Source organism: Simochromis diagramma, unplaced genomic scaffold (genome assembly GCF_900408965.1).
Source record: "Simochromis diagramma unplaced genomic scaffold, fSimDia1.1 OVJJ01000107.1, whole genome shotgun sequence".
NCBI lineage: Eukaryota > Metazoa > Chordata > Actinopteri > Cichliformes > Cichlidae > Simochromis > Simochromis diagramma.
Window position 1 is genome coordinate 2591670 of NW_024387209.1, and position 26425 is coordinate 2618094.

At 43.3% G+C, this 26425-nt stretch overlaps 1 protein-coding gene across 3 annotated transcripts in view; it reads left to right on the forward strand.

Annotated features, from left to right (window-relative positions):
- The window catches only part of LOC120746348 (CLIP-associating protein 1-A-like), a 53579-nt gene extending 28503 nt beyond the window's left edge, over window positions 1–25076 (forward strand). The window contains exons 16-43 of one of the 3 annotated variants that reach the window (XM_040051826.1): window positions 915–992; window positions 1113–1280; window positions 2493–2539; window positions 2808–3011; window positions 3638–3664; window positions 5809–5904; window positions 6135–6329; window positions 6736–6840; window positions 7061–7117; window positions 8373–8470; window positions 8595–8618; window positions 8952–9199; window positions 9917–9980; window positions 10250–10252; window positions 10387–10550; window positions 10947–11169; window positions 11350–11445; window positions 14142–14294; window positions 14803–14909; window positions 15483–15605; window positions 17259–17409; window positions 17542–17779; window positions 17872–17925; window positions 18023–18225; window positions 18316–18444; window positions 18529–18735; window positions 19218–19334; window positions 19880–25076. In XM_040051826.1, coding sequence (XP_039907760.1) covers window positions 915–992; window positions 1113–1280; window positions 2493–2539; window positions 2808–3011; window positions 3638–3664; window positions 5809–5904; window positions 6135–6329; window positions 6736–6840; window positions 7061–7117; window positions 8373–8470; window positions 8595–8618; window positions 8952–9199; window positions 9917–9980; window positions 10250–10252; window positions 10387–10550; window positions 10947–11169; window positions 11350–11445; window positions 14142–14294; window positions 14803–14909; window positions 15483–15605; window positions 17259–17409; window positions 17542–17779; window positions 17872–17925; window positions 18023–18225; window positions 18316–18444; window positions 18529–18735; window positions 19218–19334; window positions 19880–19963 — 3463 coding nt within the window. In that variant the 3' untranslated portion in view covers window positions 19964–25076. The remainder of the gene's footprint in view (window positions 1–914; window positions 993–1112; window positions 1281–2492; window positions 2540–2807; window positions 3012–3637; window positions 3665–5808; window positions 5905–6134; window positions 6330–6735; window positions 6841–7060; window positions 7118–8372; window positions 8471–8594; window positions 8619–8951; window positions 9200–9916; window positions 9981–10249; window positions 10253–10386; window positions 10551–10946; window positions 11170–11349; window positions 11446–14141; window positions 14295–14802; window positions 14910–15482; window positions 15606–17258; window positions 17410–17541; window positions 17780–17871; window positions 17926–18022; window positions 18226–18315; window positions 18445–18528; window positions 18736–19217; window positions 19335–19879) is intronic. The other 2 variants (XM_040051828.1, XM_040051827.1) reach the window with 2 other exon arrangements.
- The last annotated feature ends 1349 nt before the right edge of the window (window positions 25077–26425 follow it).

The following is a 26425-nucleotide window of genomic DNA, read 5'->3' on the forward strand; positions in this document are numbered from 1 at the left end:
GAGGCTGTCTGTGTGCGGATCTGAGTCATTGAGCTACAAATCAGTTTTACTAAGAGAAAGGACTAAAAAAGGTTTTAATTTGAGAAAATTAGGTCTTTGATTTGAACCTCAGTACCTTTCTTTAGGTTTTGTTATTAAAAAAAAGTTCACAAGCTGTGATCGTTTTACTTTTTCCATCAGATTTAAATCCACACTTTGTGCTTTATTTGGTAAAGTTCTCTATGCAACTGCCTCCTGTTGCACATTCAGCACAATCTGAGCAACATCCCTAAATATTGATTAATAGAGCTGTAAGAGACTAAAGTGCCAGCAGAGCTGATGGAGTGTAGGCTGCACAGCAGATGGCAGTTTAAAGGTCACTGCTGCAGTTAATGCTGGGGCGTGTGCAGGCTGTGACTCTTCCTGTCATTACAGCTGTGAGATAGTGCTGCATGCATGGTGGTTGAGTTTGACCATGCTGAATGACGGAGTAGTTTGGCCTGTTTTTATCTTCACTGACTGTGCTTAATGTTAACGCCACTGAAACTTTGAGCCACAGTGATCTCAGTGGGACGCAAAAGTGGCAGCAAAGCTAAAGCAGCTGTAACAGTCATTAAGCTGATAAAATAATAAATATTAATAAAATATCCTAGATCAAACTTTAAAGGTTTTAGGGTGGCAAAACCCTAAAGTTTTATAAACGTTTCATTTAGCTAACCGTGTGTCCCTAAACCTGCTTATTTTCAGCCTGAAAGGCTTTGGGTATTGTCGACACCATATATGTATGTATGTATAAAACACATCTTAACAACAAGGAGCACTGAGGATGGAGAAAAGAAATCAGCACACAAATAAACACGCGCATGTTCAAGCATTGTTTGCCTCTCAATGAAAGCAGGTACACAAACAGTTTTCCTGTTCTCCTCCACCTGCAGGCACGGCACAGTTTTAATGGAGACTATAAAGAAAGGGATCCATGATGCAGACGCTGAGGCTCGCTCTGTGGCCAGAAAGTAAGTCTGAGCGCACTCGCACCTTAAACCTACAGAAACAAAGGAAAAGGACATAAAAGCAGAATGTTTATCAGCCTGTGCCCTAATGGAGGTTTGTGGCCCTCTGGCTTGATGTTGCAGGTGTTACTGGAGCTTCCACAGTCACTTCAGCCGGGAGGCGGAGCAGCTGTTCCAGGGCCTGGAGTCGTCCTATCAGAAAGCTCTGCAGGCTCACCTGAGGAGCGGAGACACTCTGATGTCGCTGCCCGCCTCTGACCGCTCCTCTTCCTCTTCTCAGGAGAGCCTCAAGTGAGACTTCCTCTCCTCCTCCCCGATTGATCAGTTTATTGATTAAAGTCATAAAGGGAGAAAAGGTTTTAGTCTTTGTGGCCCTTCATCTAGTTTTTTGACTAACTCACATCTCTTTATCTTCTCACAAAGAGGAAAACACAAGGATGGAAGACTAGTTCTCACCCAATAACATATCTTTAATGTAGAAATAATGGAAACATCTAATCTATGTGTAGTTTTCTGCTCCTGGACTGATTATTGATCTTTTTGCTGTCATAGACTGAATAGAAATGACTGCATTAAGCTGTTTAAGCTTAAACTTGTCCTGTAGTCACATACAGTAGTGCTGCTGCCACACCAGCCCGCTCATTCGCTTCGAATGAATTTCTGCCTTTGCAGATCACTTTCTTGCTCCCGTCTCTTTCCTCTCTGTCACTTGACTCCTGTCTCATTAACATATTCAGGGACTCATTGATCTTTGTGCCGTCCACGTCTAATAAAAAGCTGCTGTGTTGATGTGTGTGCGCCGCGGATGAGCTGTTTGTCACAGATGGTCTTTTTTTAAAAGATGTGATTTACAGCAGCAGAGAATGTAACTAATGTAACTAATGTAACTAAGCCGTCCTGCTGATGAGGTGGGATTGTGATATTACAGTGTGGTATTCTGTCACACATTTGAATACGTACAAAATGCAGTTTTTAAATGATGATTTCATTTATTAAAGTAAAATGTATCCAACCTACCTCGCCCTGTGTGAAGAAGTAATCAATTCATACACTGAAGAAGTGGCCGAGTCGAAGTCTGGACTTAAATCCGATTGAAATGTTTTGGCCTTAAACGGGCTGTTCATGCTGGAAAACCCTCCAATGTGTCTGAATTAAAACAATTCTACAGAGAAGAGTGGGCCAGAATTCCTCCACAGTGATGTGAAAGACTCATTGTCAGCTATCACAAACACTTGTTTGCAGTTCTTGCTGCCAACGGTGGAACAACCAGTTATTAGTTTAAAAAAAAGAAATCAGGAAAACAGTGAATACTTTTCCACAGCGCTGTAAATGCAGGTCAATCAGTGTTTCAGTCTCATGTCAAAGGGCTTTTGTTTTGACACAAAGGAGCAGCACTGGCAGATTTTTGGGGGAAGTCTTGAATGATTTTGTGACAGTTGATATCTCACACTTACCATTTCTTTGCTGTTCTAAACAAGCTTCTCTCTTTCGCTTCTTCCACAGTCGACCTCTGTCTGCAAAAAGCACTGTTGGGAGCAGCTCAGCCCGATGTAAGGACTGTTTGTTTGGCTCTTCTGTTCATTTAGAAAAACCTAAATCTGCATGCAGCAGATGATCTCCTGTCATGTTTTCTTTGAGCTTTAAGAGGAGCACGTATTTGTCTAGTGTGTGTTCCTCAATAAAAGCTCTGTTATCACCTAAATGCAAGAAAATTCGATTTATTAAAGCAAAAAAGGCACCAGAGGTGATCTAATCTGATCTGCCTCTGATCAAGTTGATTTGCCGTTAAACAGTTTGACTTTATCTGTCCTTCTCCAGCCAAACCCGCCCACACCTCCAGGATGCCGGCTGCCGCCTCCTCCCCCGGCTCACTCCAGCGCTCCCGCAGCGACGTGGACGTAAACGCTGCGGCCAGCGCCACCGCCCGCACGAGGATGCCTGCCGTACCCTCCACTGTGCCGTCGTCGGCCTCGCCCTTCAGCTCTGCTTCGGCGCTGCCTCCTGGATCCTACGCTTCACTGGGTGAGACAGCCGCTCACGTTGCAGTTATCCTGCTCCACACTCTGCTGTTGCTTCTAGCTGCAAACTGGACCAGCAGCTCCACTTATAGCAACGTATTTAACCTAAAAGCACGACCACGAGCACAGGCCGATTTATGCAAAAATCACAGAGCACACTTTATAAAAACAAAAAACAAAAAGATGGCTCAAAAGTTCACACAACAAAAACTAAAATAACAGTTTGTAGTAAAAAAATCACCATCTGCTGTTTGGTGCTAACGAAACCCAAACAAATACTTTGAATAATTGCATTTATTCACCTTCAGATTCTGCTGCTTTTCATATAATTTGATGTCTTTCAGGCAGCAGGTCTTATGATCAGGATCAAGATGCTATTTCTATTTTTTCATTATATAATTGTCATGTTGGCTGATAATACGATTACTGAATCAATCTCAAATAAATAAATTGGTGTGGGCCGTTCATGCATTTGTCTCAGGTTGATCTGATCTGATCATAAGCTCACCATCCAAATCAAATTTGCTGTGTATGCCCCCCTCCCACCACCACCCCTCCTCCGCCCCTCTAAAGCCTAACCTGTTGACCCTAAACCCTGTTGTGTTTCTCCCGGCCTCGCTCGCTTGTCAGACGGTTCGTGGTCTGTTAACGCAGACGGTAAGCTGTGTGGGTGTGGTGGGTGTTTTACCTCCATCAGTTCTGTAATGGTGGTCATCTGTAATGGAAATGTCAGTGCATGGACTGTCTGTGCATGGCTTACTCCAGTTTCTCACACGCGCGCACACACACACCTGGAAAACTACCAACCTGTGCGGTTACAAAGACAAATATGATGACAGAGTTACAAAGAAACCTGTGAGCAGCACGAGATTTTCCCCGCCGTAGCTTCTGCTTTGAGTCTGAAGTTGTTTTACGATCACATGCAGTTTTTCCTTGCTTGAGAACAGAGTCAGCTGATTGTGTAAATAACTGATTCTGCTCCTCAGCTGTAGTTTTGACATGTAGATAAATGTAAAGCATCAGAATGGAAAAAATCAGCGTTTCCTGTCCTGAGAAGTGCAGTGTTAGTCCTCTGTTAGTCGGCCTGCAAACAGCTCAGACTTCACTGACTCTGAAGTCCCGCTCTGGCTGTCAGTACGTGGAGGCTTGAACTGCTCTCCATGTGGTCAGTAAACAAAATACCTTCCTGTGCTGGTGTCGGTAGGGTTTCATCCTGTAATTCACATCCCTGCATGGTGGTGTCAGATCTGTCAGAAATAAGAGGAACAGCTGGTGATGTTGTGGCTGTTGTGGCTCCTTTAACTCAGCCCTCAGCTGCAGAGCAGGCTGAATTCACTTCTTTGTGTCTAGTTTGAAACCAAATAAACCTAAAACTCTTCGCTGTAGCCATCGTTTGAGCTTTACGTGCAGTTGTGGCTCCTTTTACTGTTCACATTAACCTTTCAGCCTGTGAGTAACTGACTTACAGATATTTTCGTGCTGCCTTTTTTTTGGAAGACTTCACAAACGTGCGTCTCTGTGGCCTCGGCCAATGTTAAACTTCCACAGTCTGTGTTGACAGAAAGCGAACAGAGAGACGGGCCTAGTTACTGATGAAGAAAGCACTTCATCGCTGGCTGTGACGCAGATGCACACTGTGGCTGAAGGCTTCCCGGGCACACGTTGTGATTGATGTATACTTGAAAAGACAACAGAAAAAAACACACAAAAGAGTCTCCTGATCCTCGCTGTGCCTCCAAAGCAGAAGCAGTGCCGACCTCCTGAGGGCACTGGTGGATGCTTTATCACCCCGTCTCTGTCACCCAGGCTCTGACACTCGTCTGGCTGTAACACCTGCCCATCAGCGAACATGGAGACCATGAAAAACTGTCCTGCTTTCTGTTTTCTTCCACTTCTTGGCTTGTGCAGCTGTTATGACATGGCCTTTGTTGTTCTATGTCAGAGCTCAGGATGTTTGTATCCACAGATTAGGGGAAAAAAGCTTTCTCTGCAGTGCATGAAGCAGCTGCTCAGACTTTCTGGTGATTCCTGGAAGCAGAGGACACACTTGCATCTACAGACATGTACAAAAGCAGGACTGCAGTCAGTCATGTGTCTCTGCTTGTATTTGATCAGGCAGACGAATCAAACAGAAGCAGCCTATAGACACACAGAGCTCCTAATGTAGGAGAGGAGGAGGTGATGGGGCACTGAGTGGACCCAAATGTAGGACATGTGACCCAGATGGAGTTAGGCAGGACTCCCAACCAACGCCAGCTGTATTTACTATGTGTGTGTATACGTGTCTCTCCTTTACTGTGAACTTTATAACGTAATTGTTCCTGAGTCTTTGCACCAGTTCACTCACATTACAGCTCGTTAACCCGGAATGAAAGGTTGTTGGTGACGTGTTGAGACTTCCGAGCACGTCTGCATGAGGCACAGATTCCTCTCCGAGTCTGTAAATGTTGTGGCGTCTTTATATCTCCTCCATCTGTTTCTGTCTCCACATTTGAATCTGGCATCTGAGACATTAGAGAAACAATTTGTTCTCAGTGACCAATAAACGCTTGTCATGTGACCCCTGCTACCCACAAAAACACCTTTAATGTTACCGTCCGCTGTCTTTATGGATTTAAAGCTCGTGTTCATGGATGACAGACTCTGTGTTTCTCTGGTCTTCAGGATGATCTGTATGGTTTTCCTCCCTTCAGTCTCAGTCCCTCTGTTTCTGCATGAAGCACACATGTAGGAAGTGTCACAGCAGTCTTAAGACTTCAGTGTGTTTGAGCTTTTGTCTTCCTGCGTCTCTGCCTCTGCAGGTCGAGTGCGAACAAGGAGGACAAGCTCAGGAAACGGTCCGTCAGTGACAGACACACGGGGCCGGAGTCGAGGGAAAGTCGTCTCTCAGTCCCAGCGTGAGTAACTCTGCTGCTTTTTTAGTGATATAGATCAAATTTAGATATCAGTCTGTTCAAATATATAGAGAAAATATAAACGTTTTTCTTAAATAACATTTCTGTGACTAAAAAATGGATTTGTAACTGTTTTTCATACTTTTCTAATCTTACCACTTATTTGGAAACCTAAACAAAGGTGTGACAGACATATGAACTGGTTCACCGAAATATGTCTTCCTGTGTTTCAGCTGGGAGTCGGTCAGGCTCTCCCGGGCGTCTGCTGAGCTCCACCTATGGCCGGATCCCCAGGCCCACCATGGGCACCGGTGCCACCGCCGCCGCTACGGGTAGCACCTCCACCAGCCTGACCGACAAGAGCCGACCTCGAGGTCACCGCAGCCAGGGCTGCAGCCGAGAGACCAGCCCCACCAGATCAGGCACGGGTATGGGAGGGAAGACAGACACATTTAAAAATGAAAGCATTTTTTTTAAAACACAGGTTTGGGAGCATTTGTGAAGAAGTTCAAGTTAAAAAGTGGAAAAAGAATTACTGAAAGTAAAAATCTGAGAACTTGGTATAAATATGATGCTGTCTGAAACAGTAAAGCCGGTCAGAATTGGCAGATCGGACTCCTTGTATGTGAGTCGACCTGCACGCTCGTCTGGAGGCGAAAGATCTTCCTGGTTCCTCTTCCTGATGCTAATACCTGCTGCCTCCCCCCTCTCTGTCTCTGTCTCGCTCTCCTGCCTGACTCACTAACCGTCTCTGCTGGGCTTCAGGTGTGTCATGTCTGCCTAACCTCTCCTCCCTGCACCGCTCTCTGTCTGTCTGTGTGTCCGCCTCTGCAGCCCGGAGTCGCATCCCTCGACCGAGCATGAGTCAGGGCTGCAGCCGCGAAACCAGTCGCGAGAGCAGCCGCGACACCAGCCCGGCGCGGGGCTTCTCCCCCCTGGGTGAGTATGGTATCAAAGACTGAAGGCTGAGACAATCTCAGACGTCTGTCTGACTAAATCCTTACTTTTCCTGCTTTTTTATCTGCATGCTCTCTGTCTAATTGTCCAGGTTGTGTCTGCTGGTAATCCTTTAAAGTGCAGCTAATTGTTGTCTTTTAAGTTCCTCTGTAAAATAACATCCTCACTCCTGGTCTCTCCTTAACTTTGCGTCCTCCTTCAGCGTCCCGCCGTCACTCCCGTTCCACCAGCGCCCTGTCCTCTGCAGAGTGCTACTCAGGTGACCAGTGGAGCAGATTTAAACAGATAACGAAAACAAAAGCGGCTCAAAGCTTCCTGCCTCACCCTGCATGGCCAAAGTCGACTCTGCCTCCTGTGGTCAGAGTGGGAAGTAATCAATAATCAGTCAGATATTGGAAACCTTTACAGAGCAATCAGATGTAGCCTCCAGCCACAGATAAACCTTAAAGATGCTTAAGTGAAGTTTCCCACTCTGGTGCACGTAAAGCAGTACATCTCATTCACCTACAGGGGGCAGTACTAAACCAGTCTGGCCTGGTCCTTACAGTCATAGCTGCCTTTGTCATGTTTATCGCTACCAGGGGTGTAACGGTTCTGAATCAGGGTGCAAACGTTCGCAGTCTCCTGCCTCCACCCAGTAAATCTGTCAGATAAATATAAGCTGGTGCAGCTTTAAGGTGGAATACTCTGTGCCAGAGTACAACATACTCACAAAAACAGTCAAGATTCTCTAACAAAGTTCCTCGTTTTTGTTTATTAAACTCATCATTATGAGTTGGGCTGTCGGTGGGCTGTTAGCATGGTGAAAGCTAAAGATGCTTCAAGTAAAGAGAAAACTGGGAATACTTAATTCATTATCAGCTGATCATGCCCGTGATAAAGCAAATACTTGCCCATATGTTTTGTAATTAACCTGACTATGGATCAGGCGAATCGTTACACCCCTACCTGTTGCTATGAAACAGCTACAGGAAACAGGAGTTCACGCTTGTAAATATTGAAGATAAAGTTTTGCTTCTCCTTCAGTTTGGTGTTTTTTTGTTTTTTTTTTGCAGAGCATCATGAAGTTTATTTCTCTCATGCAGTTTATGGAGTTTGTTATTTTTCACATTTTTTAGCGAGCGCTGCTGGGTTTTACTTCTGGAGCTCTGCTTGTGTTTTGCATTTCTTTGTATTTGAGTTGATTAAACAGGCTGTTCGCTGCTCAGATCTGGACTTGTGTTATATTATATTACATTCAAACAGCCTCTCTGCTCATCACTGTGGGTTTGGTCTGGTTTAAAGCAGTTACTTAAAAATTTGCAACCTGCACAGGTAAATAACACAAATTCTTCTCATGTAATTTGAGCTCATTAAATTGTCTGAATTCACAAAAACGGGACCAAGACTCACGTCACTGTTATTGATCATCAGTTCTACATGAAGGAGATGTTTCTGTTTAATATTGAGGCGTGCCTGTGGATTTTAAAGCCTCTAATCAAACTGCTTCTCCTCCTCTGACCTCCTCCCATCAGACCGGCTGTCCCATCAGGCTCGGATCTCTGCCTCAGTCAATGCCATGAGGATCCTCAACACGGGCACCGAAGTCGAGGCTGCGGTCGCCGATGCTCTGGTGAGAACAGAAAACTGTTTTTGCCTTAATGTGAATACAAATGTGAATCAAAGATGTTGTCGCAGCTCTTTCAGCTCTGTTAATGCCCTCTCTGCTCTTTCTCTCTGGACTTTGTACATTTCAGCTCTTAGGAGACTCGAGGAGTAAGGTACAGGTAGATCTCACCTGTCACTGCATGCAGAGCATGAGCTGTGCACACTGACTTTCACGTTTTAAACATGGATGCAGTGATTTTCTTTATTTCAAGTTGTTTTAGCTTGGTAAAAGTTGCTTATCGCTCCATTAAAAGCAGCATGTTGATATGGACTCACAAGAGAGGGGGGAAAAACCCCAAAGTAACCTCATCCAGCTCATGCGATGACACCAGAAGCATCCATGAGTCTGCCTGTGTAGCTGCATGCTACTTCTTCTGACAGCTGTACATTTACCCTGTGAAGTCTCGTCTTTACACTTAGCCTCTCTCATCTCCTCTCTGATGTAGCGGAGGTCAGTGAGGCGGCGGTTCGAGTCGCCGGGGATGTACTCAGACGACGACGCCAACAGCGACGCCTCCAGCGCCTGCTCTGAGCGCTCCTACAGCTCACGTAACGGCGGCGTGGCGCCGCACTACCTGCGTCAGACGGAGGATGTGGCGGAGGTGCTGAACCACTGTGCCAGCGCCAACTGGTCCGAGAGGAAGGAGGGACTGCTGGGACTGCAGAACCTGCTCAAGAGCCAGAGGATGCTCAGGTGGGTGTGCCAACAGTGGAAAACAGGTCTGAAAAGCTCCGCCTCTGCAGGTTTGAGGACTTTTGGTTGATGTAAAGGGGCGGTGGATAAGGTTTAATCGTAAGGAAACATGCTGGGTTATGAGTTTAATGTCAGGAGTTTTGTTAAAGAAGGGTTTAATAAAAGAAACCTTGTAACCTTGTAGTCTTTGTACACTTCTAATCAACCTTGTACCTTGATGCTGACAGTCAGCAGAAAGGTTAAAGCAGAGAGATTTTAGTGGTCAGTCCGGGCTGAGATCCAGAGGCTGTGTTTTCAGCACACTCTTACTTCTGTTCAGATCTGTTTCAGCTACTGGAAATGCACTGTGTGCGGTTCAGGAGATGATCTCCAGCGAACTTGCTCTGTTGTAGCTATACACTGTATATAGTGATGGACGTGTATTCTAGTCTAAAAAGCCACACCCATCACTAGATACAAGTTTCTCATGACCCCTGGTCTTTTTTTATTTATGCAAGGGGGCGACTCCTCTGGTTTAAAACAAACAAACAAACAAAAAAGGATATGAGAAATGTGCTTCTCACCTCACTATTTTCTCTTCCTCCCAAAGTCGAGTTTATCTAATGAAGCTACAGTAAAGTAGAGAACTGTAATGTCTCCTGTTTCTTTACTCTGTCTGCACATAAAAGCTTTCTGTTGGCAACAAGGACAACAAAATAACCGTGCCTGTTGTTTCAGTCGTGTGGAGCTGAAGAGGCTTTGTGAGATCTTCACCAGGATGTTTGCGGACCCTCACAGCAAGGTGAGACGGCAGCATGTTTCACACGTACTCTTATTAAAAGTGAAAGCCGACGTCAGAAAGCAGCAGTTCACACTTTCTGTGGAGAGAGAGGGGGGACAGTGAGAGCCGGAGGGGGTAAACCTGGGAGTTTGTTGTGACTCTGAAGCTGGGACGTGAGCGTCGTGGCTGATTTCACTGCTCTCGTGTCGTCACTAACAGCAGGACAAACTAACAGTGTGTGTTTTCTTGTTGCATGCCTCCTCGCTGCTGCGGACTCTAACAAACACCAGAGAGTAAGTGTTTGCTCTCACCCACATGAGAACTGTCTGCTGTCATATTTCACTGCGTGTGTACTCGTCTCAGACCAACATGTGCAGACAAACACTCAAACATCTCCTCCTCATCATCACCCCTGACTCTGTGACAGGTCTTCAGCATGTTCCTGGAGACTCTGGTGGACTTCATCGTGCTGCACAGGGACGACCTGTTGGACTGGCTCTTCGTCCTGCTCACACAGCTGCTGAAGAAGATGGGCGCCGACCTACTGGGCTCTGTCCAGGCCAAAGTCCAGAAGGCTCTGGATGTCACGAGGTTAAGACTGAAACCTTTTCATCATTAAAGAAAAGTCCTGTATGCTTCTATCCTGCAGCAAATTAAACTCCAATCAACCAAACTGGATTTAAAGTAATTAATGGGACTTTCCTCTGTGCAGGAAATAACACAAAAGAGCAACGAGTCACAGTTTTAGTAAAGGGGAAAGTGATCCTGTTATTTAATTTGGTCCTGCAGGTGGAGCACAGGAGATATTTTGCACTAAATGTTTTTTAAAAAAGTTTATAAATTACTTTAGAATATGTGGAAATATAATATAAAGTATGTTGTGTGAACTCACTGAAGCAAGAGCAGCTGTTGTCAATAAAAAAGAGGGTGTAACTTCATCTCGTGTTCTGACCATGTTTTTCTCTCCTCCTTCCCGCCTCCATGCAGGGAGTCCTTCCCATACGAGCAGCAGTTCAACATCCTGATGCGCTTCATCGTGGATCAGACGCAGACCCCCAACCTGAAGGTGAAGGTGGCCATCCTGCGCTACATCGAGGCTCTGGCCAGGCAGATGGACCCGGCCGACTTTGTCAACTCCAGCGAGACACGCCTCGCCGTTTCTCGCATCATCACCTGGACCACCGAGCCCAAGAGCTCCGATGTCCGCAAGGTAGGAGGGCATGTCAGCCTCCGTCTTCCTTAAAACACTCCCCCCTTTTCATCCCTTTAAATTCCTCTAAATGTTTCATTTTTTTATATTTTCAGTTGTTTTGTTCTGTTTTTTTGTTTTTTTTTCATGTCTTAAATTTTTCCCCCTTAATGGTCCTTCCTCCACCCACCTCACCCTTAGACCCTTCATAACTGGGCGGGGGAGGATTTCTCAGGCCGAACCAGCACTGTGGCCTCTCTGCCCGGGGAGGGCAACCTGGAGGAGAGGTGCAAGCAGGTAGATCCTCTACCAGTGAGCATGCGCAGCGTGAATAACCTTGTCTAACCCGGTCACAAAGAAGCGGGAAGCTGCTGTGAGCGTGTTTGTTCAGGCCCGCGTACAGAGGACATTAACCTGAGAGTGTGAGCGGGTTCTGTGAATGCTTTTCAGCACTAACTGCTGGCAAACAGTGAAAAAGGTGGAGAGGTATCCGTGTACCTGAGGTGTGTGCATGAGATGCTGCAGCTGAGTGCAGCTTTAAGACTAACTCTGCCGACCATTATGATGTTTCTCTTATTATCAGGCATGAATCTGACCTTTAACCTTTACAGTAAAACATGAAACATTCGAATCATTTGAAAGGAAACTGAGTGATAAATGCTTCCTTTAGCTTTTGCTTAACAAGTTCAATTGACATGCTGCATGTTAACAGAACTATTACTCTTATTTTTCCTGTTATATTTTTTCCTCTTCCAATTAAAATGGTCAAAGTTTCAGAGAATCGCAGTCTTTGCACAAATCTCCAAAAGTTGATTCTGTTCCTCTGGACGTAGCGTTTTCAGTGAGAGAAACGTTTCGTCACTCATCCAAGTGACTTCAGTCTCAGCTGACTGCAGGTTTCCCCAATCTTATAAACCGTACATTTGCATAATGACTGAAACCAGCCCACTGAAGGAACAATGGGCTGGGAGGTCAGTTCCTTAATCGTAATTATGCAAATTCTCATGACCATTGATCAACAACCACTGACCAAAACCCACTGATCAATGGCCATGTGTACCATTCACAGAGAGTTGGGGAATGGCTACAATCACAGCATTGTAAGATGGTGACAGATGTACCCTTAGGCCCCCTCCTCGATTCAGAGATGGTCTTTCCCTTTTCACGTAAATGGCCTCCTTGACTCCGCGCTCAAACCAGCGTTCCTCCCTGTCCAGGATGTGTACATCCTCATCATTGAAAGAGTGTCCACTGGCCTGTAGGTGTGACTAGACTGCAGAGTCCTGGCCTGATGAGGTAGCTCTTCTGTGTTGTGCCATCAGCTTTGCCAGTGGTTGTTTGGTTTCCCCGATGTATAAATCCTGGCACTTAACAAGAGGTCAAATTGCTCCAAACTCTCAGTTTTTGGGGGTTTTTTGTCACAGAAGTTCCATCCACCTGCTGTTCAAACCTTGAGTTTGCAAAGGGCAGCCAATCAGAAAAAAGCTGGCTTAATTGTGGACAAACTAGAATAAAATAAACAAAGAATATTTTGAACTGTAAATCATGCAAAGCCCAGAATTAAAATATGGTGCACAATAGGTCCACTTTAAAGTGGAAGCTAGGGTTATAATAAGTGAACACGGCTGAAGCCATGTTTACTCAGAGTTGATTTCTCTGTGGGAGGATTTAATCTTTGAAAGCACTCTGTCTTAATTTGTGGAGAAATTGTGGTACGGTTTTTGTTACTGCTGGACTTTGTCTGTTACTAACTGTTGAAATGTTGGAGGTAAACAGGTTTACTTAAAAACAAAAAAAGGTCTGGGCATTAAAGCATGCTGATAAACTTGTGCATGAAATTGAAGGCTTTTATTCTGAAGGTCTGAAGGTCTAAAGGTCTAAAATTAACTGGGGACTTTTACTTTAAAATTCCCACAACACTGAAGTATCTAAGGCTACGTTCACACTGCAGGTCTTAATGCTCAATTCCGATTTTTTGATCAAATCTGATTTTTTTATCTGCTTGTTCACACTACAAATAAAATGTGACAGCAAACGCGCTCTAGTATGAACCCTCAAAGCGGCACGCATGCACAAAAGACAACGTCACACACAACGTGCTCTGTTTAGACTCAGAGCAAACAGTATTGTTTGACTGATGGCCCTTAATATAAAGACTTGTTTCGGACGTTTCGTTTCCCAATTTTGCTTTAAGTTATAAAGTTATTTTGTTATTTACATATGGCCTAATAATTATCCTTATTGCTGTTTTAGAGAGGAGCGGTGCTTCAAAGGATAGTTGCAGATTTCTGTCAAAATCTGCAGATTATACAGCACAAATAAAATATTCACATTTCTCCAACGTTGTCTTCCCAACAGTTTCACTAACATCTACACGGGATGGCCAGGAAGTGTTCGCGATGTCTTCTCCGGCGCTGATAATTGGCGTCTGTCTTGTGTCAGTGACATAAAAGACGGATTTAATGCGACATGACCATTCAAACAGCAGTCGCTTTCTAAAACATCAGATATGTATCGGATTCAGTACCACATACGAAAGTGACCCAGGACGGATTTGACAATATCGGATTTGTGCTGTTCACACTGTCATACCATGAACGCATATGGGTCGCATAGGGTCAAAAAAGTTTCACTTTCGCCTGCAGTGTGAACGTAGCCTAAGCGTCATGCAATAAATAGCTAGATGCTTTTATTTTGGAAAAAGTGAAACTAAAGCATCATGTAAAATTCCTGTGACTAACAGGAAGCTTTTATTTTGAACTACAGCATTATCTGGTATCATTCACGTCTGCATGGTGCTTCAGTGTGGCTGACTGTTGCAATAAAATGCTGCAAAACAATATTTTGTTTTATTTCAAACAGGTTAATTTACTTCTGGCTGTCTTTTATAACAGAGCGAAAGCTTTTCTTCATGTTCAGTGCCAAAATCAGTGCAGTGACAGTCATTAAACGTCAGTAAAGTGATGTGTAACATGTTTTCTTTGTGTGTGCAGGCAGCCCAGGTGGTGTTGATCGCCCTCTTTGAGCTGAACACTCCAGAGTTCACCATGCTGCTGGGTGCTCTGCCCAAAACCTTCCAGGACGGGACAACAAAGCTGCTGCACAACCACCTGAGGAATGCCAGTGCCAACAGCGGCATCAGCATGGTAACACACACACACACACACACACACACACACACACACACACACACACACACACACAGAGGCTCAAATATGGAGATGTTTGCATTCAGATTCATTTAAACAATATTCTTTTTTAGGATTTTTTTTTTTTAAGATTTTATTTCCAGGAGGTCTTATTCCTTTATTTATTGATCCATACCAGAATATATTGATAAATCATCGTAGCCTGACCTTGATAACTAATATCGTAACACACTTTAAGACTTTAACTCAAACAATAAATATGTCACATGGCTGTAGATGTTTGTAATTGACTTTAAGATTATTGATTAGACAAAATAATCATTTTAAAGATGAGTTTTAGGCTTTTTTTGTTGTTTGTGTTGTATAGATGCACAAACACACTTGTTTTGATAAATATAGTAGTTTCTGTATGTGTGCTGTTCCTCTTATCCTTACATCATCACAGCTGTGGCTTTCTGAATGTTCTCACATTAAATCCAGACACTTGTGTTTCATGGATCCGCAGGCGTCTCCCAGTAACTCGGCAGGTCGGACGCCCCTGCGACAGCCCAGCAGCCGCAGCAGCCCGCTGACCTCCCCCACAAACTGCTTCCACGGCGGCCTTTCCCCCAGGTACAGAAACGGCCCCGCCATCACCACACCTAAAATTCAAACCACGTTTGCTGTGTATAATTTTATCCACACCGATAAAATTCTGGCTTCAGCAGTTCATCCTTCATTTCCGCCATCATCCAGACTTTTATTTTGAAGCTCAGGTTATAACGCAGCGGGCGTATTTCCCCGTGTCTTCTCTTTGTTCACTCGTTAACAGAGGAGTGTAAAGCTGCACTGAGGGGTCACCACAGAGTTTAGATGTTGACCACTCCACTGTGGAGCCATTGAAGAGCTCAAAATCAGAGCCAAAGCTCAAAGTCTAAACTTGCGGTTTGATGCTTTGTTTTAAATGAACGTCAGAATTTTAGGCTCATGTTCGGCTCCGTGCGTCTCTTCCTGAAGCTTCGTGTGATTTTAGACGTTTTCTCCTCTCAGCCAATCAGCAGGTTTCCTCACAGCTGTCATACTAATGATCCCTCCGCCTGTACTAACTCTGACTGAGAGCACTGCTTCTCCTTATCTTCCACTCTTTTCACATCTCTTCTTCTCTCCGGGCTCCTCCTCCACCTCTTCCTCCCCGGCTGGTCGCAGTCGGCTGTGGGGTTGGAGCGCAGACGGCCTCTCCAAGTTCCCTCCTCCACCCTTCCCCTCCCCTCTTCCTCCACCCACTGCCCACTCCTCCCTCAAGGCCCTGCGGCGAGCTTACTCACCCAGGTAACCCTTCTTCCTCCCCCTCCTCCTCCTCCCTCCTCTGTACGGGGTTTCACAGTTTAACAGTTGGATCTGTCTCTGTAGTGATGAATGGATTTCTAAGCTTATTTTTAAAGATATTTTGGAGTTCTCTGTGAAACCTCGAGCTTCCGTCAGTCTGTCGTCACCTCTGCTGCCTCGGTGCCTCCATCAGCTTCGTGTGTCTGTTTTTCTTTTTGTCGTCATGGTGACTGAAAGGTGGCTTTCCTTCTGTCTCTCATCTGTCCGCGTGCGCTCGTCAACATGCACGGCTCTGCACTTCCTGTTTCCTGGTCATGGACAAACCATCCCTTGGTACAAGATTTGACTAATTTGTTTGGCACACAGATGCTTTTGTGTTTGATCCATGTCAAGGAAAATGCCCTCAGTCGTCATTCACAATCTTCAAGATGAAAATGGAGCTGCTTCATGTCGCTGACATTAAAGGGATCATAGGTGCTGTTAAGAAGAAGAGCCTCTGTACTTCCACCCGTCTCTTAGAGGGACAGTCCACCTCAAAGACAGAGGCACACGTTCTTCCTCTGACCTGTGGTGCTCTTTATTCATCTCCACTGTTTTGATGCTTTGGATATATTGATGATTAAATGTCCTTCTAGAAGCAGTTATGCGGGCAGTGATCCTCTGATTTAATCGACTGTTCCCACATGTCTCCTGCGCTGATCGAGGTTCTCATCTCTTGTAAACAGACACAAGCCCTCAGTAACTTTCCAGTCATCTTTTTCAGCCTCTCTGGCATTCACACCTGCCAGACAGCATTAACATTAACGCTCCACTTCAAAGTTCAAAGTTTTACTAGCAGCAGCTAACTGTGGCAGGAGACAGAGACAAGTTTCACATGTCCTTTATATCGACTCGTATCGGACTACTTTCACACAAGTTTTATACCCTCCTCCAGAGTTAATAGATGTGGACACATATCGACAGCTGAGGCTGACTGACAGCCTACACTCACTACAGATGATCAGCAGACAGAGCTGTTTGTCCTACAGTGGCCACTGTAGCTAGAATCATGCACTGAACATGTCAGGGGTAAGAAAACAGAACTCAGTTTCTGCAGCCTACTGACATCTAGTGGTGAGTTTTTACAAACTGTAACTTTAAAGTTTTTCTTAAGAAATTTATTACAAGACAAACAAAAAGTAACACAGCACAGTCTGATCTAAACACCAGTTTTCTTCAAACCTCGAGTGGATTAACTGACCACCAAAGTAAAATGGGGACAACTATTAGTTTGTAGGGAAAGAAAAATATTTATAGCATTAAATTCCAATTGCATACAAGAAAATCCTGCTTTGAAGATCCTGGATAAAGATGATGTAATGGATGAAAGTACCTCTGTGTTTGGGGATATAAAAAACAAAAAAACCCAAACAGGTCTGGAGTCATTACTGCTGAGTTTTCCAAATGTGTTTTTGGTGCTTGGAGCACCTCAGGGCGATTTAGTGCTGGGGCCGACGCCTCTACAGCTCCAGGTAAATATGGATAACACGCTCTACAGGCCAGAGGAAAAACATGTGAATCTGATTTAGCAATGAACTCTCCCTTTAAGTGACGATCCCCTGACGATGTTGCCTACATCCTGTCTAAAATGCCCATTGGACTTGTCTCGTGCTGCAGCATGCTGGAGTACGACAGCGAGAACCTGAACTCCGAGGAGATCTACAGCTCGCTGCGCGGTGTCACCGAGGCCATCCAGAACTTCAGCTTCCGCAGCCAGGAGGACCTGGTGGAACCGCTGAGGCGGGACGGCAAGAAGGATGGCGTTATGGTGAGGAGTTACAGGGAGGAACCAGATGGCAGATAACTGAAATAACTGTTAAACATATTCAAATACAGATTATTTTATCTTGGAGTAAAGACTCCAGAATAACTCATCTGCTCCGCTGTCACTGAATCTTAGACTGGAGGCGGAGCGTCCTCGGACTCCGAACCTCGTCCCAGCGGTGATGCAGTGGAGGGCGGGCGCACTGCCCTGGACAACAAGACCTCTCTGCTGAACACGCCGTCTCCTCGATCCTTCGCCGGCCCGCGCTTCAGAGAGTACAACCCATACAACTACACGGACGGCATCAGTACGATGGATAAAGCTGCGCTGAAGGAGGCGCTGTACGAGGACGCTGTGGAGCAGCTGCGAGAAGGTGGGACCTTAGGACAAAAGCTGTGCAGGAGTGTGTGTCCTGCTGCGTCGGTAAAGATTCAGTTTTTCTGTCTTTCCCGTCCCACTCTGCAGGCCGCCGGCAGGAAAGTGTGGAAAACAAGATCCTGAACCCCAAAGGTTTCCCAGGTAAACTCACCAGAAAACCTCAGAGGTGAACAAATTATTTATTTGATCTTTGTTCTCACTTTTTTTTAAAAACTACCTCTTTCCCCTCCACCTACAGCCGGGGCTGCTGAGCAGCTGGAGCTGGTCGGAGAGCTGCTGAAGGAGCTCTCCCAGGGCCAGGCAGGGGAGCGGGGCCCTGAGGAGCGCCGGGGGACCCTGCTGGAGATGCTGAAGGTGGCCCGGGAGGACAGCTTGGTGGTGTGGGAAGAGCACTTTAAGACCATGCTGCTGCTCCTGCTCGAAACGCTGGGAGACAAAGACGTGAGGACGCGAGGCTTCCGTTGTTTTTGATTTTTTTTCCCCACTGCTGTAAATGTCCTGTGAGTGACTCGTTTCCTCTCGCTGTCCCAGCACACAATCCGGGCACTCGCCCTGCGAGTCTTAAAGGAGATTCTGAGGAACCAGCCCGCCCGCTTCAAGAACTACGCCGAGCTCACCATCATGAAAATGCTGGAGGCCCACAAAGACTCTCACAAGGAGGTGAGGATGAAAAAGAAACCAGAGGCCACTCCTCCGGTCTTCCTGTGATTCTGACCCTCATGGCGCTCTTTTCTTCTTTTGAAGGTGGTGCGGGCGGCCGAGGAGGCGGCCTCCACGCTGGCGGGCTCCATCCACCCCGAGCAGTGCATCAAGGTGCTCTGCCCCATCGTGCAGACGGCCGACTACCCCATCAACCTGGCCGCCATCAAAATGCAGACGAGGGCCATCGAACGCATCACCAGAGAGCCACTGCACCAGCTGCTGCCCGACATCATACCCGGACTCCTGCAGGTTTTTCATTCTTTAAATTTGTAGATGCTTTAACTGCTCATAAACACGCAAGATTAGCTCATGTTACGGACTTGTATCCACCATTTGGGCTCCAGTATGCAGGATGTGTGAACTGAAATGTATTTAATGTTTGAGTAAATGAAAACACTTAAAAATGGTTAAACTGTGTTATTACAAACACAAGAATACAATATGGTTAAAATCCAGAGACTTGTACAGGTAAGATAACCATGCAGCACACGAATAGACGGAGACTGCCTTTAGACAGTTTTTTATACTGAAATAAAACTAGTGTCAGTAGCACTCGTGTGTTTCATGTTGTACCTGAAAAGACTGAATTTAGACACATATTGAAATATCTTTTTAATTTCCTCTGCCGTATGATCAGCTTTATCCCAGAAATTATTCACATAGTCATCGGTGAGATAAACTCATTTTTGTTTCAATTGTGTTGATATCAGTCTCTCCTTCTGCTGTTTCAGGGCTACGACAACACTGAGAGCAGCGTGAGGAAGGCCAGCGTCTTCTGCCTGGTGGCCATCTACTCTGTGATCGGAGAGGAGCTGAAGCCTTACCTGGCTCAGCTGACCGGCAGCAAGGTATTTCAGACCACACAGCTGAAACGGCATCCTACACGTAGAGACGATTCACCGCAGAAATATTAAGTCTTTAAAAGTACAGTGAAAGTGCTTTTGCAATCGTGCAGTTCGCCTGTTTTTCCCCTCTTTTAAATTCACTATTTTTGTGAGTAAATTTTTTTCTTGTAAGTTTGACAAAAGCTTTTAATTTTTAAATTTTTTCTTAATAATATTCAATTTTTGACAGATATTTGCTCTTTTTTCATAATTTTGACAATTTTTTCTAGTAAATCTTTCTCATAAATTTATCAACAATCTTCTCATAAATTTCTCTGTTTAACAGTATTTTTCTTGCATTTTTATATTTTTTTTCCATAAATTTCCCAGTGGTTTTTTTCTTAATTGTGAACTAACCTAAACTGTGTTTACCTGTTTGAATGTTGTCATATAAATCAAGTTTTGTTACAATAACTTAAGTTCAGTATAGTGTTTAAAGAGCAGTGAGCTTTAGATTATCTGCAGAGCTCTTGGAGTCCTCTGACCGTGCCGCTGTTTTCCTCCTGCAGATGAAGCTGCTGAACCTGTACATCAAGCGGGCGCAGACCTCCACCAGCAACAGCAGCAGCTCCTCCGACATCTCCTCCTACTAACTCCTGCAGCTTCCATCCTCGCAGACACGCTTATAAACTGTTTCATTCCATCAGCCGGTGATCGACCTGAGGGGCGACGTCACCACCAGTGGGATCATCATCAGTTTCTTTGTAGGACCAGGTGCCTGGCACCTCATCTTCTTGACCAGCTTCTGTTTCCCAAACCATCTTCCATCTCATTCCTTCAGCTGCTGATGGAGCTGAAGTCCCTGAGGAGCTCATGCTGTCATGGCTCCAGTTTCATGTCCATCATCCATAAAGTTCAGCTCGTTTTTTGGAGGTAGGGTGACCCTGGCTTTTGAGACGTTTCATGAAGATCCACCACTAGATGCATTAGCCTTAAGACTTCATCTTCCATCTTCCAGTATGGAAATGATCAATTTTTAGAGGCCGTGTGCCTGAAACCAAGATCTCCTCTTCCTCATCTCATCATCATCATCGTCATCTTTAATCTCCTGGATGTGAGGTGCAGTTTGAAGTCGAGGAGATCGTGGAACCATGAAGGACCTGAAGAGGAGAGTTTTTGCAGTGTAGCTTCCTCCTTATGTCAGTATTTTTATTCCTTTTTAGTACCTTTAATCCACTTCCTGGACACTGTTTTGCTTTGACACATCAAACCTTTTATTGAATGTAAAGAGCTTTGAGTGAGCGCGAGTCTCCTTCGTGAACTACTGCCTCATCGATGGGACGTTTTCCAGTTTTTAACATTTGAATGAGTTGTTACAGAAAGTGGCACTACGGTCTTTAAAAGGCTGAATCCCAGAGATAATCGAAAGATCAACGCAAGCTTTATTTTGAAAATGGGCTCATGCCTCTGTGAGTGCGATGGGAGAATCGACGGGGTTGCACTCAGTCCTGGAATAATCTATTTCAAAAGATGTGAAGCTCGTCTCAGTTTACAGTGATTGATCATTTGGCTGGCCAATGATTTTAAGCACTACAAATCAGCAAAGTTTTATTGTTCTGGGCCCGAGAACCAGCAGAAAACAGCAGTGTTTATATTTTGAAGTCATTTTTTAAAGTGTGAAAAAGAAGGAACAAATTATTTCTGTTTTTGTGGCACTCATCAGTTAGATTTCCATTTAATAGTCAAGGCTAAATATTTCACCTCACAGATCACAGTTTTCTACCTGAATTGGAAAAAAAAAAGTCAAATGGAAACGGCCGTGTTTTTAGATGAAGAACTAGACTTGTGAGTGAGAGTTATATTGAAATCACAGGTTTGCTTTAGTTAGCTGTCTAAATGAGCTGTTGGAGATGAGGTGGAGGTTTGAAAGAGACTCTGCACAGATTTAATATTCAGTGTTGGAAATTAGATTTGTCCTACATGCGCATGAACAGCACTTTCTTGTATACGTGACTTTCACAATAAAAGCTTTAGCAGCAGCAGGGTAAATTTCAGCTGATTAAACAGCTTACAGAAGCATGTTGAAGAGCTGATTGTAGGATTTAAGTAATCTTAACTTTAGTTTAGGAAGTTTTGAAATTTAATGCTGCCTTTTATTTATATAAATATTGTTTTTAAGAAGGTTTTAATATATTGCAGTGTTTGAGAAACAAGCTGTTAAAATACTGCGTTGGACTTCATTTCTAATTGTTAGAAAAAGTTTGAAAAATAGCGTAATTAGTCTTTAAATCATCATTAAATTATCAATATTTATGTTTAAATATGTGTTCCAGTTATCAACATAAAATGTGACTTCATTTAAGCTTTCATTACAGATTTCTGCATATGACGCAAAGATAACTCTGCAGCAGAAAATACTGAGCTAAACACGTGTAGATTTCTCTGTAGCATTTCTGCTGATGTGAACATAACAGGCAGATTTATTGAAAGACAAAGATTTCTTTTAAGTTGTGATAGGAAGTAAATTTTGCACACAACTGTAGAACATGGATGGATGGATGGATAGTCTGCCCAGTACTTTTTTGGGCTCGTGGTTGATCCTAAATTTAAGGAGAGCTTTTCTTCTTTTCCCCTATTTCCGGTCAGAACTTTAAATGCATACTTTCATAAAAGTAGATATAAGAACCAGGACACTTAAAGCAATACTTTCCAATTACACACAAACATTTAAATATTATCACTAATTTCAAGTATAGCACTAATCCATCTTCTCATTTAAAAAAAAAAAAGAAAAAAGAAGTATTTATTTATTAAAAAAATATAAAAAATGACTGTCAGCTTGACAGACTGAGGACCACAATAAGAAAAATTCCAAAGAAAACATATTTTTGGTGATTGCTTTGGTCATTCACTCATTTGGACTGTAAATATCCTCACCATCATCTAATTTATGTTAGACAACGTAAAGACTGAACTCACTTTGTAAATGTTAATAAAAAAAAATGCACATTTTGTGACCAAAAGGAGACAATAATTAAATACAGATTTATGATTGATTTTTTTTTTTTCAGGCCAAAGGTAGAAAGCTTCTCATCGTCCTACGTAAATATGAGACTGATATAACGAACAAAAAAGATTAAATTGTCTTTTATTGAGTTTTAAATGGAAAATCAAGCTGATGAGTGTCACATAAGTTTAATTTTTTTTTCAGCTATGGTGGGTTTTTAGTGGCTGTCAAAAACTAAAAGGTCAATCAGCTCCTAATTAAAACCACTGTAATGACAGCAGTGTTGCTCTCTCCTGTGAATTGAACGGCCCAGCTTGGGTTAAACTGGGAGTTGATTAGTTTTGATGACTGCTGTCAAGTTTAGACTACTGTGATTAGGGGACTTTCATTCCAAAATACTGTAATATATATATTAAAGCTCAATCTGAAGGTCAAAATAAAGGCCTAAATATCTCAGAAATAGTATTAGCGGCCGTGCTCTCTGCATCAGCGGCTCCCAAATCGAATGTAAGTCACTTTTTTGACCTTTAAAATGTGAATGACAAACCTGTGGGAAAGATTGACGATCTGAATCATTAGATGCTACTACACGAGCGCGACAATGCTGAACTGCTGAATGGTGAAGTGCCAGTGGTAAAAAAAGAAACAGAGTGGACATTAGCAATAAACTTCAAGAAATCCAGCTGGGATTTCCTTGTGGAAACACTGTAGATTCCCATTTAGGTCCTCCTTTGAGACGCTCCGCCGGTCAGTGTAAAAAAGTGTCATTTTCAAATAAGCGCACCTATAATTAAACCTTCTGCTGCTTATTATAATACTAACAAACGCGCCTAACCACTCTGGTGTATGTACTTTATCTCAGCAGGAAGTGTAGGTGAAGCGATGACGATGGAAAAACGACTGAAATTTTTAATAGTGATTGATCGACTGACTGATTGCACTTTCCTGGTGCTGAACTCCGCCCATCACGCACACTAAGTGAGTCCAAACAAACGCTCCAGAGGGGGCAGAAGATGAGAAATAATCCAACATTTCCAGCAAAGTGATTTGTTTTCTTGCTGAGAGTCAGATGAGATTACAGAGATTCCATTCTGTAAATTTGGACCCTTTTCCCTTGTGTAGAAATGGCTTGCGTGGGGATCCGAACATTACAGATCATCCATCATTACAAGCTTAATTTTAGATATTTACAAGAATGTCAGAACTTTATCTGATTTTTCTAAGCATTTAGCTTAATTTAACTACATTTTCACTAACATACAATAGTAGACAGTGCTAAGGAACATCCAAGTAAAATCCTAGAATTTGACTCCGTAAAACGAAAACTTCTTGAACAGCTAATCACAGCAACACAATGCATATCATGTGTCAGATAACTGCATTAAAATGCTCCAAAAGGGACTGAGCACAAACTGCCACTACATGCTGATGATGTGATTCTATTTATTATCCAAATATATTAATCACCTCAAGCCAGAGGTCCAGTTTAGGAACTCCAATAGGCTGAGGTGAAGTCTACCAGACAGCTAAAACCTATAGCTGCCTGTGACACACCATCTGGCCATCAAGCAGATAGGCCACGCCTTAATACATGTGAAACAGGTGATCCCAGTGTAGCATGGTCTCTACTTTAAACTAGTGGAATTTCTCAGTGAAATCAAGCTTTGTCTGTCAGTCTGGTTTTTATAAAATTACAATACCTACAAAACTTTGCAGCTCTTGCTCTGACCAAAACTGTTTTTGTAGCAGCTGTGAAGATGTTTACTTCTGCTATAAATTTGGACATTTTACCACAGTAGTCTATGGGGACACTGCCTCTAGCACACATTAGAGGATTTTCAGTTTCAGCATTAGTTTTACTTCCAACCTCTGGGGCTGAAAAGTGAAGCCAATATGGAATCTGTGTTTACATCTTCAGAGGTAGTGTGTTGTCGGATGCATGTAGAAATAAAAATGCTTTCTGTTCTTCCAAAATGCTATACCCACCCTCTCTTGAGGGTCCCGGTTTTTATTTCTGCACATTCCTGCATATACGTCTGACTCTCAGTAAAAAGCAAACATTTCCCAGAATGTCTTTAAAAGTGAAGGATGTTTCCAGGCCTTACTGAATCTCTTCCGACACATTACTTGGACTGTTAAATGTACTGTACCAGTGGCCGTTGTCACTCTTCTCAGCTTTGAGAATCTGATCAGCGTTTCCCTCTGAACTGAATGTCGAAGTCCTCCATAGCGTGTCCAGTCCAGTGGTGCTGATCCGGTGTTAAACTTGCTGCAGTTTAGGCTACAGTTTTGGCAACTAAAACTCAGTTCCCTTTATTTCAATCTACAGTGTAACTTGAAGCTGCGTCTGCATGGGTGTGTCACAGGAATCGTTAAATGTAGTCAACTTGAAATTAAGATTTGAGAACATTATTTTGATTTCCTGATTGAGTGCCTTTGAGGAAAGATTTCTTGCAATACACCTGGTTGTTCTGTCCAATACTAACCTGTACTAACACTATGATTCACTGCTTCTGAAGGCGAGAAGAAAACCTTTTAATGATGCTGTAAATACGCTTCAAGCTTCTTTTTTTTTTCCATTCGAACGACTTACAGTGCATGGCTCCAGTTTGGTTTTTTTAGTTGGTTAGTTTCCTTTCATGCTACACAGTATTTATATTCTGTTTTATTTCCCTGTGTATGACTGTATATATTTACATGTTTGGTTCTCTTTCACCTGTGATAGATTTCGCAGAACTTGAAATAAACTATCAGACTTCTTTTCTCTATTGTCTTTATTACAACATTTGTGTTTTTTATCCAGGTCCAGTTTTCTATGAATTCATTTGACGTCTAAACTCAATTTAATCTTGGTCACAGGTATCTAATGAAGAGCAAATTTCAACTAAATATTAATAGATTTAAAGGACAAGTGGAGGAAAATTCTTCCCATTTTATATGCTTTAAAATTGTTTTTATTACCCGTCATTGTAAAAGGCTGATGAAATATTGTTGTCACCCTGCTGGGCAGGCAGACAGCATAAACACCAAAGTTTTTGAATGTTCACTCAAGAACAAGGTGATGTAGGATTATGAAACTGATGCCGTAGGTGCAGCTGCTAAAAATTTAACCAGATATTAACGGGCATGTATGTTCATATTTGAGGCTGTATGTAAACTTCTGACCATATGTGAATTAGAGAAAATCGAAAATAAATTGAAACTTCTTGGTTTTTGAAATTATTAAAGGTGTATGCTGTACAATCATTAAAAAAACAAAAACATACAGTTCAAGGAAATCATTAAAAGCATAAGATTACCATTGGATTCATGGCCATGATGAGTTGAAACTCCTTTCCACAGCTGAAGGTCCATAAATACCTGCAGGCACCATAGGCAGAGGTCGAAATTCAGTTGAAATCAGAAATCAGACTACATTTGAATCTTTACTGGTAAACACTGGGTCTCACCTGCTGAAAGAGGCGGCGCAACTAGAAATTCAGAAGTAAACCTGAAAGCGAGAGATGCAGCATAACAAATTCAGTTTCTGTTTAGAGGAATGAGAAACTGAGCTCATTGAACATTTTGCTACAAAGCACAGCAGGGCTTCTGTCCAACACAGGTGATCATGATGATGCTGGTTGAAAAGACCAAATGTAAATTCTCCTCTTTCACAAATTAGGAATCAAACAAAGAATACAAAGACAAGCAAAGTCCACTTCTTTGACAAACATGAATTCTCTCATTTGAATAATTTACAGTTAATCTTGAGCTGTGATTGGCTTAAAAGTGATTAACTTTTTGTCTTTAGTTGTTCAACAATTTAGGAACTGATGCAGTGCATTGTAAATGTTGGATTGAGATTCTAATTCCCATTAAAATAAACTGACTTGAGCACTGCAAATGTTTCTGAGGAGGAATCCAACCAGCCAGCAAAGGTGCGGCATGAGTCAACACAAAACTCCAGATGGATGGCATTCCAACATTTACCAGATGAAATTGTGTCACAACAGAGTTTCACTTGAAAAGAATCAGTTTCTTTCCAAAGGAACATTAAACTGGGCTCACTGATCCTTTCATATCAGCACAACGGAGCTTCTCTCCAACACTGGTGAGTACAGATAATTAT